We start from the raw sequence: 16,130 nt of genomic DNA on the forward strand, positions 1-16,130 counted from the left end.
GCATACACGCATAAAATCATTCGAAAGAGCAATATAAGATCGATGTGAAATCACCACACACTTTAGGTTCATCTAATTGAGCTAAAGCATACATGCAGAAAATCATTCGAAAGAGTGATATAAGATCTGACGTGAAAATCACCACACACTTTAGATTCATCTGATCGAGGGGAAAGCATACACAGGGGAGATTGTTTTATTCAAAAGAGCAGTATAAGATCGACATGAATCACCACACACTTAAGGTTCATCTGGTCGAGTTGTAAGCATACACACGGGGGGATCATTCGAAAGAGCGATAGAAGATCGATGCGAATCACCATACGAGATTAATGGCTACAACCACAAGACTTCAATCGATCTAGCAAATTGCTTGTGTTGTTTTTTTTAGATCGAAAAATACATAAGAAACAATAGCCCTAAGAGTTCTTCGGAGACATATAACAAAACACACACACACACACACACACTCACTCACACACACACACAAAGAGGCCCCCAATGTTTGGAATCGGCACCGGTTTGGTTTAGGCTTCGCCGGTTTGGCCTTATCCAAGCCAAACCGGTTAAGCCTAAACCGTTTTGGGGTTCTCAAACCTAAACCGAACCGATCCCTAAACCGGTTTAGGAACCCCCATCCCAAACTAAGAAACACATAAGAGACAATAGCCCTAAGAGTTCTTTGGAGACATATAACAAAACACACACACACACAAGGCCCCCAATGTTAGGGATCAGCAACCGTTCGGTTTAGGCTTCACTGGTTCGGCCTTATCCAAGCCAAACCGGTTAAGCCTAAACCGTTTTGGGATTCTCAAACCCAAACCGAACCGATCCCTAAACCGGTTTAGGAACCCCCAACCCAAACTAAAGGTCTCCTGGTTTTCGTCCGAGCCTACTGTAGGCTCGGAACCGAGGCTGCAGGCTCGGAATCCCAAACCCCAAGCTCGGGTCTCGGCCTGCCCATAGATTCTTCTCGAGAATTTCTCTCTCTCTCTCTCTCCTCAATCATCTTCTTCTGTCGGTCTGTTTTGCTGCCTGCCTCTAGATTCTCCTCCATAGCCATGGCACCTCCTCATGCTTCTTCTTCTTCTTCTTCTTCTTCTTCTTCCTTTTGAATGTTCCATATAGCCATGGATCCTTCTGCACCTTCTTCTCCAGGCTTCTTCATCAAGCTCGCAGGACTTCTCTTCCGTATGTATAGTTATGTATCCCCCTCCAGCAGCGCCGCCAGCAGCAGCTTCTTCTTGTTTCGCTCTCTGAATGTTTGATTCTGCAGCTTCATCATCGTCTCCATCAAACTTAGGTTCGATCGACCAGAGTTAATTATCCATGTCGGCAGCCTGTAGTACTATTCTCCCCCGTTCTATTTACAGCACCGTCGAGCATATCAGAACTCTGATTCAGACTATTTCTTTCACGCATTCTTCTTCTTCTTCTTCCTTGTTATCATCATCATCATCATCATCATCATCATCATTATCTTCTCCCTCTTGTTCGGATAATTTGTGCTGCTGCAGGTCATATTTGCATCTTCTCCATGGTCGTGCTTCAGATTTCTATAGTTCTCAGAGCAGAAGAAGAAAAAGAAGGTGTTCTGATGCGAATTCCAGACAAGTTGTTCAGATAGATGGAAACAACTCAGTGACGCTTCACCATTCTTGGACTTCCTCTCATGTTCAGCAACCTTTTGGATTTCCTGTCAAGATTCGAGGACGTTTCCGAGAAGATTATGGAGAATCCGAGCATGATAAAAAGGACTGTAATCATCACCATAACATTTCCTCTAACAGTTTCTTGAAGAAGGTACTACAAGAATATACTTGTAATCATGTTCTTTGTTTGTGTGTGTACGGCATATAATCTAGAATCCATTGTATTGTAGTGTTTAGCAAGTTTTTATATTCTGCCCATCATATGCTATATATTTTACTGTGAAGGTAGGCCTTGGGAAGCATAAATTATGCATACTGATTATCTAGGCTCTATTCATGGCCATATGATACATACTGCAGTAAAGGCAGACTTTGAAAAGAAGATTTTTTCTATATTATTTCTCGGCAACAACTATATGATATATATCATTGCACTGAAGGGAGATATTGGAAAGAAGAAATACTGCATATTGCTTCTTTAGATTCCATAGTCAAAGGCAGGCCTCTGGAATGAAGAAATGCTATACGCTGCTTATATTGAATCTGGTTTTTGTTCATAAGATATATATTACCAAAGAAAAATCTCTGGATTCAATTCGGTATCAGTATAATATATGATGATTTCAATTTTCATATACTGCTTATTTGGAATGGGGCATCTGATCATCTGACTATATATGTATTACAGTAAAGTCAGGCTGTTGGATTCAATTCACGGCCATTATACTTTCGAGGTTATTGCAAATTTTCTGTACTACTCTGGAATCCGTTGTGTGGCCATCTGTTTATATTACAGTAAAGCCAGAGCTTGGATTCAATTCAAGACCATATATTACATATTGCTTATCTGGAATTCATTGTCTGGCCATGTGATATAAATTAAATGCATGTCGTTGTATTCTATTTATGGCCATTATACAGATACCATGAATATAGCTCAAACGCCATAAATATATTATGCTTGTAAATTCCATTTGCTAGAATCACCTTTCAATCACATGCATTGCCATATATAAATGAACTATTAGCTTGGTAATAATAGTTTTCTTTTTGCTTGCTTTGTTTCATGCAGGAGCCTTCTTTACTTTTGAGTCTTATTCAGGAGATTCAGCCTCTAGATACTAGCCAAATCAGTAAAGAAGCATCTTATAACAGTAGGGATGCTATGAAGAGGACAATATCCGGTATGTTAGGGCTTCTTCCATCCGACCAATTCCATGTAACTGTTGAGACTTCCCGTGAACCACTCGCAAAACTGCTAGTTTCTTCTATGATGACCGGGTAAGTTGTATGAGTTTTCCTTATTTAAACCTTTTCATCCTTGATTTTGTATTGGTAAGGATTCCTATTTGTTTCTTCTTACTTTGAAGCTTGTGCAGTTTGTACATGTTGACAAATGTCGAGTACAGATTGTGCATGCCTTTATATCTTAAGAAATTCATTGTTCTTTGTGTATTTATACATTAAGGAATGTTGAGTATGCAGTTAATATAATGAAATTGTTTGTTACTTATTAGGAATGTTCAGAATACAAATTGTTTATGCAGTTACAGTTGAAGAACATCTTTGTTGCTTTATGCAGTCATATATTAAGAAATGTTGAGTACTAATGCTGTACACAACTATTAATCCAGAATTTCTTCGTCGCTTATGAATCTAAAAATTAAGAATTTCTTTGCTGGTTATACAGTTATACATTGAGAAATGCTGAGTATAGATTGTGCCTCCAAAAAAGTTTAGAGACATGCAATGATGAGGTTCAATGCTGGCAAGACGAACCATCCATGAATCAGGATGAACATTTCATAAAAAGTGAAGGCATTCTTGAGAATTTGCCACGAGAAGAGAGAAATTTCATTGCAGAGGATTCTCTAGAGAGTGCCTATAAAGGACTGCACATGATTGACAATGATGCGGAGGCACTTGAATCTCTTGGTCCTATTAGTGAAGAAGCTAGAGATTATATCGAGTATCTGAAAGGAAAGCTAATGTCTGTTACAAAGGTATGCATATGATTTAAAATAAAAAATTGGAGATGTTTTAGATAGTGCTTCAAATAGGTGAAACAATGTTCCCCTTATCATGAAATTGATGAAAAGCTGATGTTTGTAACTAAATTATGTGCATGATTTAGAAGACAATACCAGACAGTTTTGGATGGTCCTTTAAATATGTGAATCAAAGTTTCTTTAGTTTGAAATTGTGACATAGGTTAGTAAATTACAATTGACAGTAGAGAGTATTTATGCCTACTTCCAATCTAGTATGGCAGGGGATACATGCTAGTGTACAATGAAGTTATGAATTAAAAGGGATAATATCAAATCACCAGGTTAGGAAAAATGTATTATTATGTAAATGAAAAAAAGACTATATTCATAAGCTTTGTTGATATTTGAAGTGTTTCTATGTTTTCATTACAAATGTTATTCACGGATTAGAGGACAACAGAGTTGCGCACTGAACCATGCTCAAATTTCTAAAATGCTGCTAGGCAAATTGGGTTTTGTAGAGGCATACAATATCAATTTGAATTTCATGGGTGACAACCAGGGAATCAATAATCAGACATTATGGATGTGCAAAAATTAATAAATAGTAACAATGTTTTGATCTTGGTATTAGGCCTACAGAAAAGTAGTTTACTCTTCAAAATTACTATCTAAATGCGTACTATTGGTACTTGAATGTGCTGTTAGTTACAGCATAAGCGAACAGATATGGAATGGCAATCTACTCTTGAGACTTGCTTTAGTGTGACCTTTCAAGCTATACATGATCTAGTTTCAAGACATTCTAATAATGCTACTGCAAAATCTTAGCTGTGGCGAGAATCCATATCTCAGAAATCCTAATACGCTGATGTTATTAAATAATCATAAGAATATTTTCAAGTGCCTTATTCAATGCGAGATGGGCTTATTAACATCTTGGAATAATAAGAATCTTATTTTTTGTCCCATAAATGAAACAACAGTGAAGATGTAATTATTCATAACGATTTGGGAATTACTGAAAAAATAACTGATTATTGGATTGGCTTCTCTTCAGGAGCTGGAGGACTGTAAAGGAATTAGTACAGGACTTCAGGTGCAAAGCATGGTGGGAGAAGAAAGCAATGATCTATTAGACTACCTGAGGAGTTTAGCACCTGACAAGGTTTGAATATGGGGTTCTAGTTCACATAAAAATTACTTTTTCTTTATCTATGCTTTTGACTCTTGAGCACAGACTGATTTTTTTTGTTCAATCCTAATGCATATTTGGTTACCAGGTTGAAGAATTGTCACAACCCACTTCACAAGAAGTGGAGGAAGTGATTGAATATGTCATTAACGAGCTCCTCAGTAACCCTTCAGCAAAATTACAGCAAAAAGATCTACGATATGGGAATCTAGCAGGGGGTAACTTGAATGATCCATGGGATGAAGATAACACTCAGAAGTGTAGTTCTTCACCATTGCAATCACAATCTGTGCTGATGGTGAATCGTGACCATCTTGCAAGATTGCTTTTCTGGTATGTAGAGTCTCTTGCGTTAAATGCGTCTTTCTGGCATTTATTTTGTGTTGCTTTTTAACTAAGAGGTTATCTATGATTTATGGCAGGTGTATGTTGTTGGGTAATCATATGAGAGGTCTAGAATACCGATTAGAACTGAGTCGAACTCTAAGCTTGACTGGAGATCTTGATACTGGAATTAATGAAAACTCATTTATGGCATAACAATCCAATGATAATTTTGAGAGCTCAAAGATTAAAAAAGATAATCTGCGTTTAACAAACACAGTTTAGGTGTACCCTGTATGTGTTACAATCTTGGATGTCTGCAGGCACTTATGCAAGAAGGAACACCATATATTTATTATTTCTTTTGTGAGCTATTATCTACTTTATGCTATATATAATGGAAAGGCACTGTAGAAATGTAAACATTTTCGTTTTCAATGATCACATACGATGAAGCACATACATTTTGATCGTAAGATTTCACCCCATCTACAGACGGTGAGGTATTCTATGTCTCAATTGTACAGGACAAGACCTTTGTCAAATATATAGAACAAGGACTTGGTCCTTAAAATCCAAGAAGTCAGATTTACAATTTTTGAGTTTACAGCATTATTTTATTATCAAGTCTTACTCTTCTATGATACCAATTCTTTTGACCAGTTTGAAATCCTCTGTATGTGGCCCATATCATTTCACTAATCAAGTTAATGCAGAAAAACCGTCACTTTACTAAATAATCGGTATGAGTGTGTATCTACTTATTACTTGGGTTAGCTTGTCTTAGCAACAGCTAAGAATTGAAAATTAGATTGGTAGGTCAGCTTATGCTATAGCATTAATCCTTATTTAAGATATTTCACTAGGGGCTGAAATTGATATATCAAATAAGCCAATTGAGGTGTTTTAGGCAATGTTTGTTACATGTAAGGTCACACAATTAAGATGCGAAATCTGATGTGCAAGGTAAAGTTGATGCTGAGTATTGTACAATTTACACTAGGTCATGAAGTAGGGTAGGAGAATTAATTTTGGTTTGGATGATATGCTTCAAACTATGTGTGAGAGAAGAAAACATCCTTGGAATGTAAGCATGATTATTCTAATGAAAGTACTTGGCAATTTGTGTTGCCACACTTGTTTTTTTACTTTACCATGACTTGGTTAATTGACTTATGCACGGAAAGTAGTGAATTTAGTTTGGCCATCTTATGATCTTTGTATTTTCGTGTGGAACATTGTTGATTTGATTGGGGGTTGACCTTAATGATTTCCAAGTGTAATGTTATTGTTTTTGAGGTTTTGAATGGGTTGAAAATTAGTTGGAGTCATTATAAAATGTCAAGATTTTTTATGGTATCATGCCTTTTGAGTGATGTTACTTTAGAGTTGCACGAGAGATGACTAATGTTTGCCAATTTATGGTGTCAATGTCATTAGAATATGGAACAAATTTACAATTCTAGGAGTTTGATGTCAAAGCAATGAGTTTGATTTGTGTGACATAGCATGTAAAGCCTTGCAAGTTTGTTGTGGTATCTTGACTTTTGAACTATTTTTGTTGGACATATCATTAGTTTTAAATGGTTTTAACTATATAGGAAGTTGTAACGTGTTGACTATATAGGAAGATGTAACGTGTTTATTGGACATATCATTAGTTTTAACTAGATCTTTCTTGAGGTTTCAAATGGTTTGACTATATAGGAAGATGTAACGTGCACATATGCCAATGCTAATGCGTGTATGAGATGAAAACTAGCAATCGGCAACCATTCGATTTGGTTTGGTTACGTTTGAGAGTGTCAAACTCAAGCTGTTTAAACAAATCGAAACTTAAACCAAACCGAACCACAACCGTTTAAACTGAAACGCTACAAAAAATTCAAGCTCAAACCAAATGGTTTTAGAGATTTTCAAACCTTTAAATTGTTAAAACCGTGGTTCTGGTTCAGTTTTGTTTTTCAAGTTAGATCAAAATCCAAAATTTCACATTTTAATTTTAAAAATTTAAAAATGTTCAATATTCAAATTTTAAAATTTTAAATCGTTTGAACCATTTTATCCAAGCCAAACCAAAATGTTTACGAAAACCTGAACCTGAATTGAACCGAACAGAATTGTTTAAATTGTTAAGTCGTGGTTTTGTTGTTTAGTTCGGTTCAAACCAAACCGTTGTCAGTTGTTAATGACAACTGCTTCAAATTTTGTTACACTTTTGTAACAAACTTGGACATGTAGCCCATTATTTGCAATATTACATGTCCTCCATCCAATCATTGATTAGACTACAAGACACTCCTAATGGCCTTGGCCCCTTCATATAGAAGTAACATATATATTCATGCCATCATCAATGAAGCCATCCATAGGCACATACAAGTCTCACTTGAACCTAGCACCACAAATCTTGTTGTAATCCCACCTAAAGCCCACCATGTGCACTCATGCCATCATCAGTGAACCCATCCATAGTCACATACAAGTCTTACTTGAACCTAACACTACAAATCTTGTCTTAATCCCACCTAAAGCCACCATGTGCACATATGGGTATGTACATATGTAGATGAGGTCCTCCAAAGTAGACCCTTCCATGTTTGATACAAATTGGTACTAGTCATTACACGTGTTCTAATTTCTCGAGAGCCTCAATTCCATCCACCACAACATCTTTCCCACTTATGACATTTGCAATGGATGAAACATGTTGAGATCAAATAGAAAAGTATACAAGTATTTTTTGTGTAATGTACAAGTAATAGAGATGTTTCACTTAAGATAGCTCTTATAATAAATATTGGAAGCTTTTTCTAAGTTAGACTTACCTCTTCCAAAGATAGACCTCCAAACTTTATATCTTCCCATTTCGCTAGACATTTCCAAAGCTTTCGTTATGTTCTTCTTCCAAAACTGGGATTCATTTATGGTTGATGAAGTTATCATGAACGTTCAAAGTCCAAAAGTAACTTCTACAAGTTCTTTCTACGGTGACCATTAATACACTCAGGTAAAGCCACCATGGTAGGCTTAATCAATTTCTTCACAATTGAAAACTAGCTACAATATATGTATGATGGAAGTGTTGCAAGAATTATACATGTTTGTTTTTCAAGCCAAGGTTATGAGGTTTGCACCATGCGCAAGAAGTAACTCCAAAAGGCAAACATTTAGGAATGTATCAATACACAAGGGCCAACACATGGATCAATCATGAGTAGTAAAGTGTATCAACACACAAGAGCGTACAAATGGATAACTCATGTGTAGTGAAGTCAGTAGCCTTCTTGAGATTCAACTAACATGTGTAACCCTAATTTTTTGTCTTCATACTAGATTAACTTGCTTTTTGATATAAAAGATATAGTTAATGAACACTTGTACAGTAGTAGGAAAGCTCATTAGGGCATCAAACTCGCAAAAATGTCATTTCATGGATACAACCCTAGCAGAAAAGAATACGAAAAATACTACTCATTCGGTGGACGTGCTTGGCCATGTTGGTGATATTGGAGCTATATTGTGACTACACTAATTAACATGCATAATTGTTGCAATACTTCCATGATATGTTGGTGATTGTCAAGAGGTTTTTCTGAGTTTATAATGATCAGCAAAATGGTTGCTCTAATTAACATGAAAATTACAAAAGGGATACAATGATGAGGTAGAGGTGTGGGTGGCACACCAAATGAGTTAACATTGGGGTGTCATTAGTACTAAAAAGAAGGAACACATAGAGGACCAGCAGATTATATGTACAAAATGGTGTATAGTATGTGAATTTGATGGATTCCATAACAAATCAAAAACCAAAACAACAATAGAGAAACGCCATGTCTGAAATGGACTCTTTTTTAATAACTAACCTTTCCCACATATTATCAAGTAAAAAAGATCATGAGCCATGTTTTGCCATTCCAATCAATTAACATATATAATGATCATCAATAAATTTCTTGCAGAGTTTTAGGTATCATGATTCGGTATTTGTTGTAAGTGGTTCATTAGTTTTAGGTATTAACAGCATCCTCTTTTGATTTTAATTATTTCATATAAAAAATAGATACTTGATCAAAATTGTGTTATATCACTCTCATTTGCAATATCATACAAATCTTCAGCAAAACTTAACAACGGACTAAACATCAAGTGGGCCTAGTCTGTCCTCAAGATAAAATAATTCTCAGAATTATTTTCTTTTTCAGTCAAGAGAATTTGCATTTGAATCTTGTCATCATTGAAACTTCACTATTACATCGTGATAGATTTCAATTGAGTAAATATCCCATACATACATATGTATCCAACGCATACTTCTGAAATTTTCCATTTAATGCATGTTACACACATTCATATCCAAAATTTGCACATGTTACAACATTGGAAAATGCTGTCGATATGCATGGATTAATGCAAGCATTTTTATAAGAAGCATCATTACAAATGCACAGAAGGACCAACGGACCAATTTATGTGCACAATGATATATATACACATATGTACATCGATATACACACATATATAGAAATACTTGTTGTATATATACATCTATACATATTGACTTATTTAGGAGCAACTTACCTAAATATGCTCATGTGCATCATAGATTCACAGAAAGCATGGTTCTTGTTTTTACCAAAAATTAAATGTACATGCATCATTAAAGTTTAGGCTCTTAGTTACGAGAAAGGTAAGCTTTAAGCACATAATTCCACATGTAAAAAGAAAAACTAAAGAGTTTACTATTGCAATACGACTGGAGATACAAACGACCATTTATGTTACGGATCTAGATCATTTGTGTGACTGCAACAGCCTTGCAATGTGTCACCTATAACACATGAAAGACCCATACTACCATTGACTATTCTATGTAAATGCACCCTTAAGTTGGAAGGAGGTTGAAGTGTCCCATTAAACAACAAAAGTAAAGGAAATGCTGGATTGCATTTAAATTTACTGTTTGTCATAGGTTTTTAATCAGCTTTGCACAAAACATGGAGGTAGAGAATCTATCTGTATACATATACAAATGTACAACACCTCTTTGAGTACACAATGGGATTTCTCAGACGTGGAGATTTTAGATGGCTAACCTCTTAGAGCCTTTGGAAGATGACCACCGCAAAAGACTACACACCAAGAAACTTCCACTGGCTACCAGAGAAAACTTCACTTTTGAAAAGGCCGACCGTGTATGCAAGCACAGGGGCGGTAAGGCCACAGGGTTGACTTCACTGACACCATCAATTAATCCTACTACATTCATGCTGCTATCTACAATGTTTGGATCTTTGCAATCTAGGCAAACTATAAGAGGCGGCCGATGTACACGAAGCCATACAGCACTCTCCCATGTAACCCCGCGGCATTTTTTAACCTTCAACTTCACTAACTGAGGGCAACCTGACACGAGAACCCTCATTCCTTGGTCCGATATTGCACACCCTTTCATACAAAGCCTCTTGAGTGAGCAGCATTTCACGGCAATGAAAGACAGTTCAGAGTCCCCAACTGTCTCACTATTACATAGTGCAAGCCTTTCCAAATTCAAGCAATTTGATGCCATTACATTCAAACTCGACGTTGTCACATTGATACCGATCAAGACAACTTCTTGTAGATCTCGACAATTCAAACCTATAGCAATGAGGCCATCATCACCGATCCGATTTGACTTCCAGCCATCCAAATGCAACTTCCGTAGCTTTTTGCAACCCTCCGCGACGACCGACAAACCACGGTTAGTGCAATCAGGCACCTTTGCAACATAAAGGACCTCAAGGTTTGTGCATCGAGAGACTGCATGCAAACCTCTGTCGCTTAGATGTATCCTCTCCATGTGAAGCTCCACTAAGCTCGGTACGCGATCGGCGATTATACATTCCAGCAAGCTATCCCAATTCCCAGAATTCCGACATATCATCAACGTGTGCAAGTTCTTTGAACCTGCTATCAGCGGGGCAAAGAGTTGTGCATTGAAAAGCTCCTTGAGGCACAACCTGCGTATCGAGCCACTCCCAGGCCTGATAAACTCAGCTGGACCTTCCAGTAACCCTCTTAGCCTTTTCACGGTTAGATCCTCAAGGAGTGTACAATGAGTAACAATTGAATTGATGCCCCGTGCACCGAAACCACATGTGCCGAGAGATAGCTTCTGAAGGGTTGGCGCTGAGAGAGGGGCAAAGAGATCTAGGCCACTATCGGTGAGTTGTCGGCATCCTTTAATTTTCAGCTTCCTAAGATGGGCGCACTGCCGGCCAACAATCGCAAGTGCCTTGTCAGTGATACTCAGGGTCTTTCGGTCACACCTCAGGATGAGCTTTGTGATGGTGTCAAATCGGGCCAAGATTGATGGTAGGGATGGGACGATTTCTGCATGTGCATGGAGGGAGAGACGGTGGCGGGATCGAGACTCAATAGAATGCCATCGTGTACAAGTGAGGGAGCATTGGTTCAAGTCCGGGGCGGGCACCTTCTGGAAGATAAACATGAGGCATTCATCTGGAAGCAATGAGGTATAGTCCTCCTCAGGTGGAGAAGCTACACTTAATCCTTCTTGCACTTGCTGTTCCTCTTCTTCTTGCTGCTCACCTTCATCATCATTGCTGTGGCTGTAATCTTTGCTAGAAGCACATGTAATGCTGGAAGCTCCTTGACCCATAGCTTGGTCTAAAGGATCTGGTGGAGGGATCCAGGCCCAGAGGAGGAAACACACGTGATATACACACAAAGACACATGGTATGTACTCGTACTCCCCGCTTGATTTTAGAACACATCTGCATATACATCCACATCCATATCCACTGTCACATACATGTCCACATTCCCATACCACATAAGCATGCATATGTATACTCGTCCGTCCACATCTACATCCACATCCACATGCACATCACATACATATTGCATCCATATGCATGTATGCATGCACCAGACTATATACCCATGCCCATGCCCATGCCCATGCTCATTTGCACAGGCAGAACAGAGCCTGTACTCACAAACTAGAGACAAAACTCACGAGGCGCGGTGCACGGAGGCGAGAAACAGAAGAGGAAAGACTAAAGAAGGGATTTGAAAGGACAAGATTCTGTAAGCCTAAACAGGACGCAGACACCAGAGAGACACACACACACACAGACAGAGACACAGAGAGACAGAGAGATAGAAGGAATGGTTTTGTTCACGGAATGTCTCGATTTGAACACATACACACACTCTCTTTCTCTCTCTCTCTCTACACTCTGTCTCTTTCTATCTCTACACAAAAACACACACTCTCTTTCTCTCTCTCTCTACACTCTGTCTCTTTCTATCTCTACACAAACACACACACACTCTCTCTCTCTACACTCTGTCTCTTTCTATCTCTACACAAACACACACACTCTCTCTCTCTCTACACTCTGTCTCTTTCTATCTCTACACAAACACACACACACACTCTCTCTCTACACTCTGTCTCTTTCTATCTCTACACAAACACACACACACACACACTCTCTCTCTCTCTACCCTCTGTCTCTTTCTATCTCTACACAAACACACACACTCTCTCTCTCTCTCTCTTTCTCTGTACACTCTGTCTCTTTCTATCTCTACACATACACAGAGACTGTACACTCTGTCTCTTTCTATCTCTACACAAACACAAAACACACACGTACATAGTCCGTAATAAAGTGGTACGCCAAGAAATATGGCAAATTTACACTCGATATAAATGGATCACCCCACGAGAGCCACTCCCATCTAAAAAATGTTGTACTATAAGGAACACTTCTTGCACTTCTCTCAGTTAGGTTTTATTACACGACCAAGATATCTAGATACATTCTTATCAAATGCACTAAGGGTTGCCATTGGACAACTTAGGATATCATCTCACCAACTTGAGATTGAGAATGGTCGGGCTAATAGAGTCCCTATGGAGGAAAGGCTATGTAGGTTGTGGCACATAGAGATAGAGGATGAGTATCATCACTTCACATGCAAGTGCCCAACTTATGCCGAGATACGAGTGGAATACCAAGACATATTAGGACCCTCTCCCACCCTCTCCAAACTATTAGATACCCCAGATGTAAAGAGACTAGGTAGGTATATCTTAGAGCTAAAACAACATAGGGAGAATAAATTACAAAGTGTTAACCACAACCCTTTTACTATTCATCAACTTGTAACTAGTGTAATTTTTTAGGAACAAGGGGAGACGATGAATGTGGATACACTTACACCGATCGGCCTCTCTCTTGAGGAAGCCGAAACGCAAAGAACAACCAAACGCCCTCGGATGTTGGACTTCAAAACAAGTCGACATGGAGTAGAAAGGATTAAGAAGATAAGGGAACGTGAGCTACATCGACTAGAAGCTATGGTTGGGGGTACCTTTTACATTGGGGCCACGGACCACATCCACATCGAAACCCTTTGACCTCTCACTTCTCTTCGAGAGACTTGGATGGAAATGAAATTAGGCCTAGTATAACATCATTTTCATTGTAGAACATGTTTGTTATTTTATTTTACTATAACTATTTAGCTTAAAACTCTATTTTTATTTTTATTTTTTACTTTCGATGAATGGGTAAATATCCCATTTTTTGTTGTAAACCATTTGTCTCATGGGCCAATTTTGGCCTTAGAAGACCTTAATATTTATTTATTTATTTCTTTCTTTCTTTCTCTCTCTACATACACACACAATCATTCACTCTCTTTATCTACACACACACACACACACACACACACACACACACACACACACACACACTAGTCTCTTAACAAGTTTCATCTCTCGTCACTCCACTAGATCTCGCCAAGTCTCACCTCATCTATGGGACGCATGGCACATGATTGTTCCCAACCAGGCATTGTCGCTGCCCATGATACCATACTGATCCACGCCTGCATGCTTGTTCTCGTCTAGGCATTGTCACCGCCCATGATACCATACTGACTTGCGAGAGAATCCGGGAACACAAAAACATCAACGTGGTTTTGAAAAACACGAAAGGAAGTGCTTGTTATTAATCTATTCCTCTAAACAACCTCGTGTCGGCCCTATGACACCCATACGTGTTACTTCGTGACCGATTTGTTCCCCCTCATTTGAGAAAATGGAAATGCACAAAATAGAGAGTTTGATTTTGCTATTTAGTTCATAGACTTGATCATTTTCTCCGAGCTATGAGACAATTCAAGGGAGAGTTTGCAAGACGAGTAAGGGTTTGTGGTGTTCCTGCATGGGATGTTTGTCTTTCTAATATTCAATGTGTTACATGTTATTATGGGGTTTCCCAAGGATCTTCATGAAAACAATATGTGATCCTCATCGAAAATTTATTAGATCGATGTAATGTGTTGTTGGTTTCCCTCCCCTTAGATGATGTGTTGTTGGATATACAAGTTAGATTGTCTCAAGGATTTTCTGATCTTGAGGTTTGTAACTATCAACACTCGTAGTTGATGGACGTGACACAAGAACCACAATATCATAATTGTCAATCACACAAATTCTTCCATGGGTTACATGCCACCCATGCTAGATTGGATTTGACTATACGTTTGAATATGGATGGAAATCCTCAAGTAATTATTGATAATTATACATGACATTTCACAACTCTTTTTGGTTCAAAATGTTTTCTAAATAGTTGGATGAGACAAGCAAGATCAATGCTATTTGAATTGATCAAAGAGAAGGTTGGGCAACAAGGCATGTTGATCTTGGAGGAAGACATAAATAAGGACAAGGTGGAGTGTGTTCCTTCACATCATTCTAATGAAACGGTCTCTTATGGAGAGCATCCCTACTAAATTTGGAGGACCACATGGTTGGTTGAGTGGTTAGCCTCTTAAAAGGTATGTGTATAGGAACTCAACCTTGGGTGTGGATAATTGGTTATTTCATGTATAAGATTGGTGTACACCTTGGGAAAACAAGAGACTTAGCTTCATTGTGGTCCGTTGCTAATAGTAATTGATTGATTAAATGTGCAAAATCAATTACGGTTCAATAATTAGTGCACTCTTGGAAAATGAGTTTAGAGTTCGTCAAGTGGAAAACACCTAGTGTTGAAAAGGTATTAATTCTCTACCAACAGTGGTGTTTGCATCCTCGCGACTATCATGTTGGGATGGAAAGGAAAATCTCAAGTGTGACTTCAATCATATGGCAGGGCTTGGCTTTGTAACCATTACAAATATTGTGTTATAGTCACACAAGCATATCACGACCTTTAGGACACTGTGCACCAAGTTTCATACACCTCCTAGATATGACCTTTAGTCTCATCTTCCATTTCAAGCAAAAGTGTTTCTTTGGTGGGCAATGGTGGGTGGCTTTAAAACATTGACACATTTCCAATGGTGCACACCTCAGAGTCCCTCACGTCTCACATTGTTTCACTTGCTTGCATCTCCTACCAATGTTATATTTTGGATTTGTAATTCCTTATATTAAGGTTGTTGATGGTAATGCTTGGATTTGACTTCTTTCAAATATGTAATGGCCAATTCCAATAGCCATTCTTGAAGGAAGTTTTAAAAAATTGATAACACATCATTTAGAGCACTAGTATGTGAATTTGATCTTATGTATTCTTAGACAAATGTGAACTTGATATGTGTTTTGCTTTTGAAATATTGATGGTTCAAGTGTAACATCTACATTGTCGAACACCTAGCATTCTTAGTTAGAAGATATCCTAAATTGATGGCCCAAATGTACACCTCAACATCCTTTCATAGATAGTAGTTGCATCAATTGTTTTTCATACTTCGATCCTATCTAAACAACCACCATCATTGTCTTTGATGACGCAGATGAACTCTTGTGCAGACACCTCTTCTTGATGTGACATTGCATTCCTTTGATTCAGACATATGTTTGTGAACCATTCAAGGCAATGAACGCCCACCTCCCTAATCATGGTGTGCATTTCCTAGATAGATAG

The 16,130-nt window shown here is 38.1% G+C and overlaps 2 protein-coding genes across 2 annotated transcripts; one reads left to right on the top strand and one right to left on the bottom strand.

Moving 5' to 3' along the window:
* The first annotated feature begins 1,217 nt into the window (after positions 1-1,217).
* LOC147856849 (uncharacterized) lies at positions 1,218-5,601 on the top strand. The gene is made up of 6 exons (XM_087328705.1): positions 1,218-1,806; positions 2,728-2,936; positions 3,346-3,658; positions 4,707-4,814; positions 4,930-5,174; positions 5,264-5,601. The coding sequence occupies exons 1-6, from the start codon at positions 1,333-1,335 to the stop codon at positions 5,379-5,381; spliced, it is 1,467 nt and encodes a 488-aa protein (XP_087184831.1). The 5' UTR covers positions 1,218-1,332; the 3' UTR covers positions 5,382-5,601.
* Positions 5,602-10,098: 4,497 nt separating this feature from the next.
* Positions 10,099-12,035, bottom strand: LOC147856850 (putative F-box/LRR-repeat protein 8). The gene has a single exon (XM_087328733.1). The coding sequence runs from the start codon at positions 11,830-11,832 to the stop codon at positions 10,252-10,254; it is 1,581 nt and encodes a 526-aa protein (XP_087184859.1). The 5' UTR covers positions 11,833-12,035; the 3' UTR covers positions 10,099-10,251.
* Positions 12,036-16,130: the final 4,095 nt, after the last annotated feature.

The sequence above is a fragment of the Azolla caroliniana genome, unplaced genomic scaffold, assembly GCF_043228905.1.
Source record: "Azolla caroliniana isolate FFs.n. ecotype wild unplaced genomic scaffold, voAzoCaro1.0.p SCAF_12, whole genome shotgun sequence".
NCBI classification, from domain to species: Eukaryota; Viridiplantae; Streptophyta; class Polypodiopsida; order Salviniales; family Salviniaceae; genus Azolla; species Azolla caroliniana.

Excerpts from the sequence above, each read along its gene's own strand:
- LOC147856849 (XM_087328705.1), top strand. The coding sequence starts at position 1,333 with ATGTCGGCAGCCTGTAGTACTATTCTCCCCCGTTCTATTTACAGCACC. Across the intron at positions 1,807-2,727 it reads CTAACAGTTTCTTGAAGAAG|GAGCCTTCTTTACTTTTGAG; the intron begins GTACTACAAGAA and ends TGTTTCATGCAG. Across the intron at positions 3,659-4,706 it reads AGCTAATGTCTGTTACAAAG|GAGCTGGAGGACTGTAAAGG; the intron begins GTATGCATATGA and ends GCTTCTCTTCAG.
- LOC147856850 (XM_087328733.1), bottom strand. The coding sequence starts at position 11,832 with ATGGGTCAAGGAGCTTCCAGCATTACATGTGCTTCTAGCAAAGATTAC.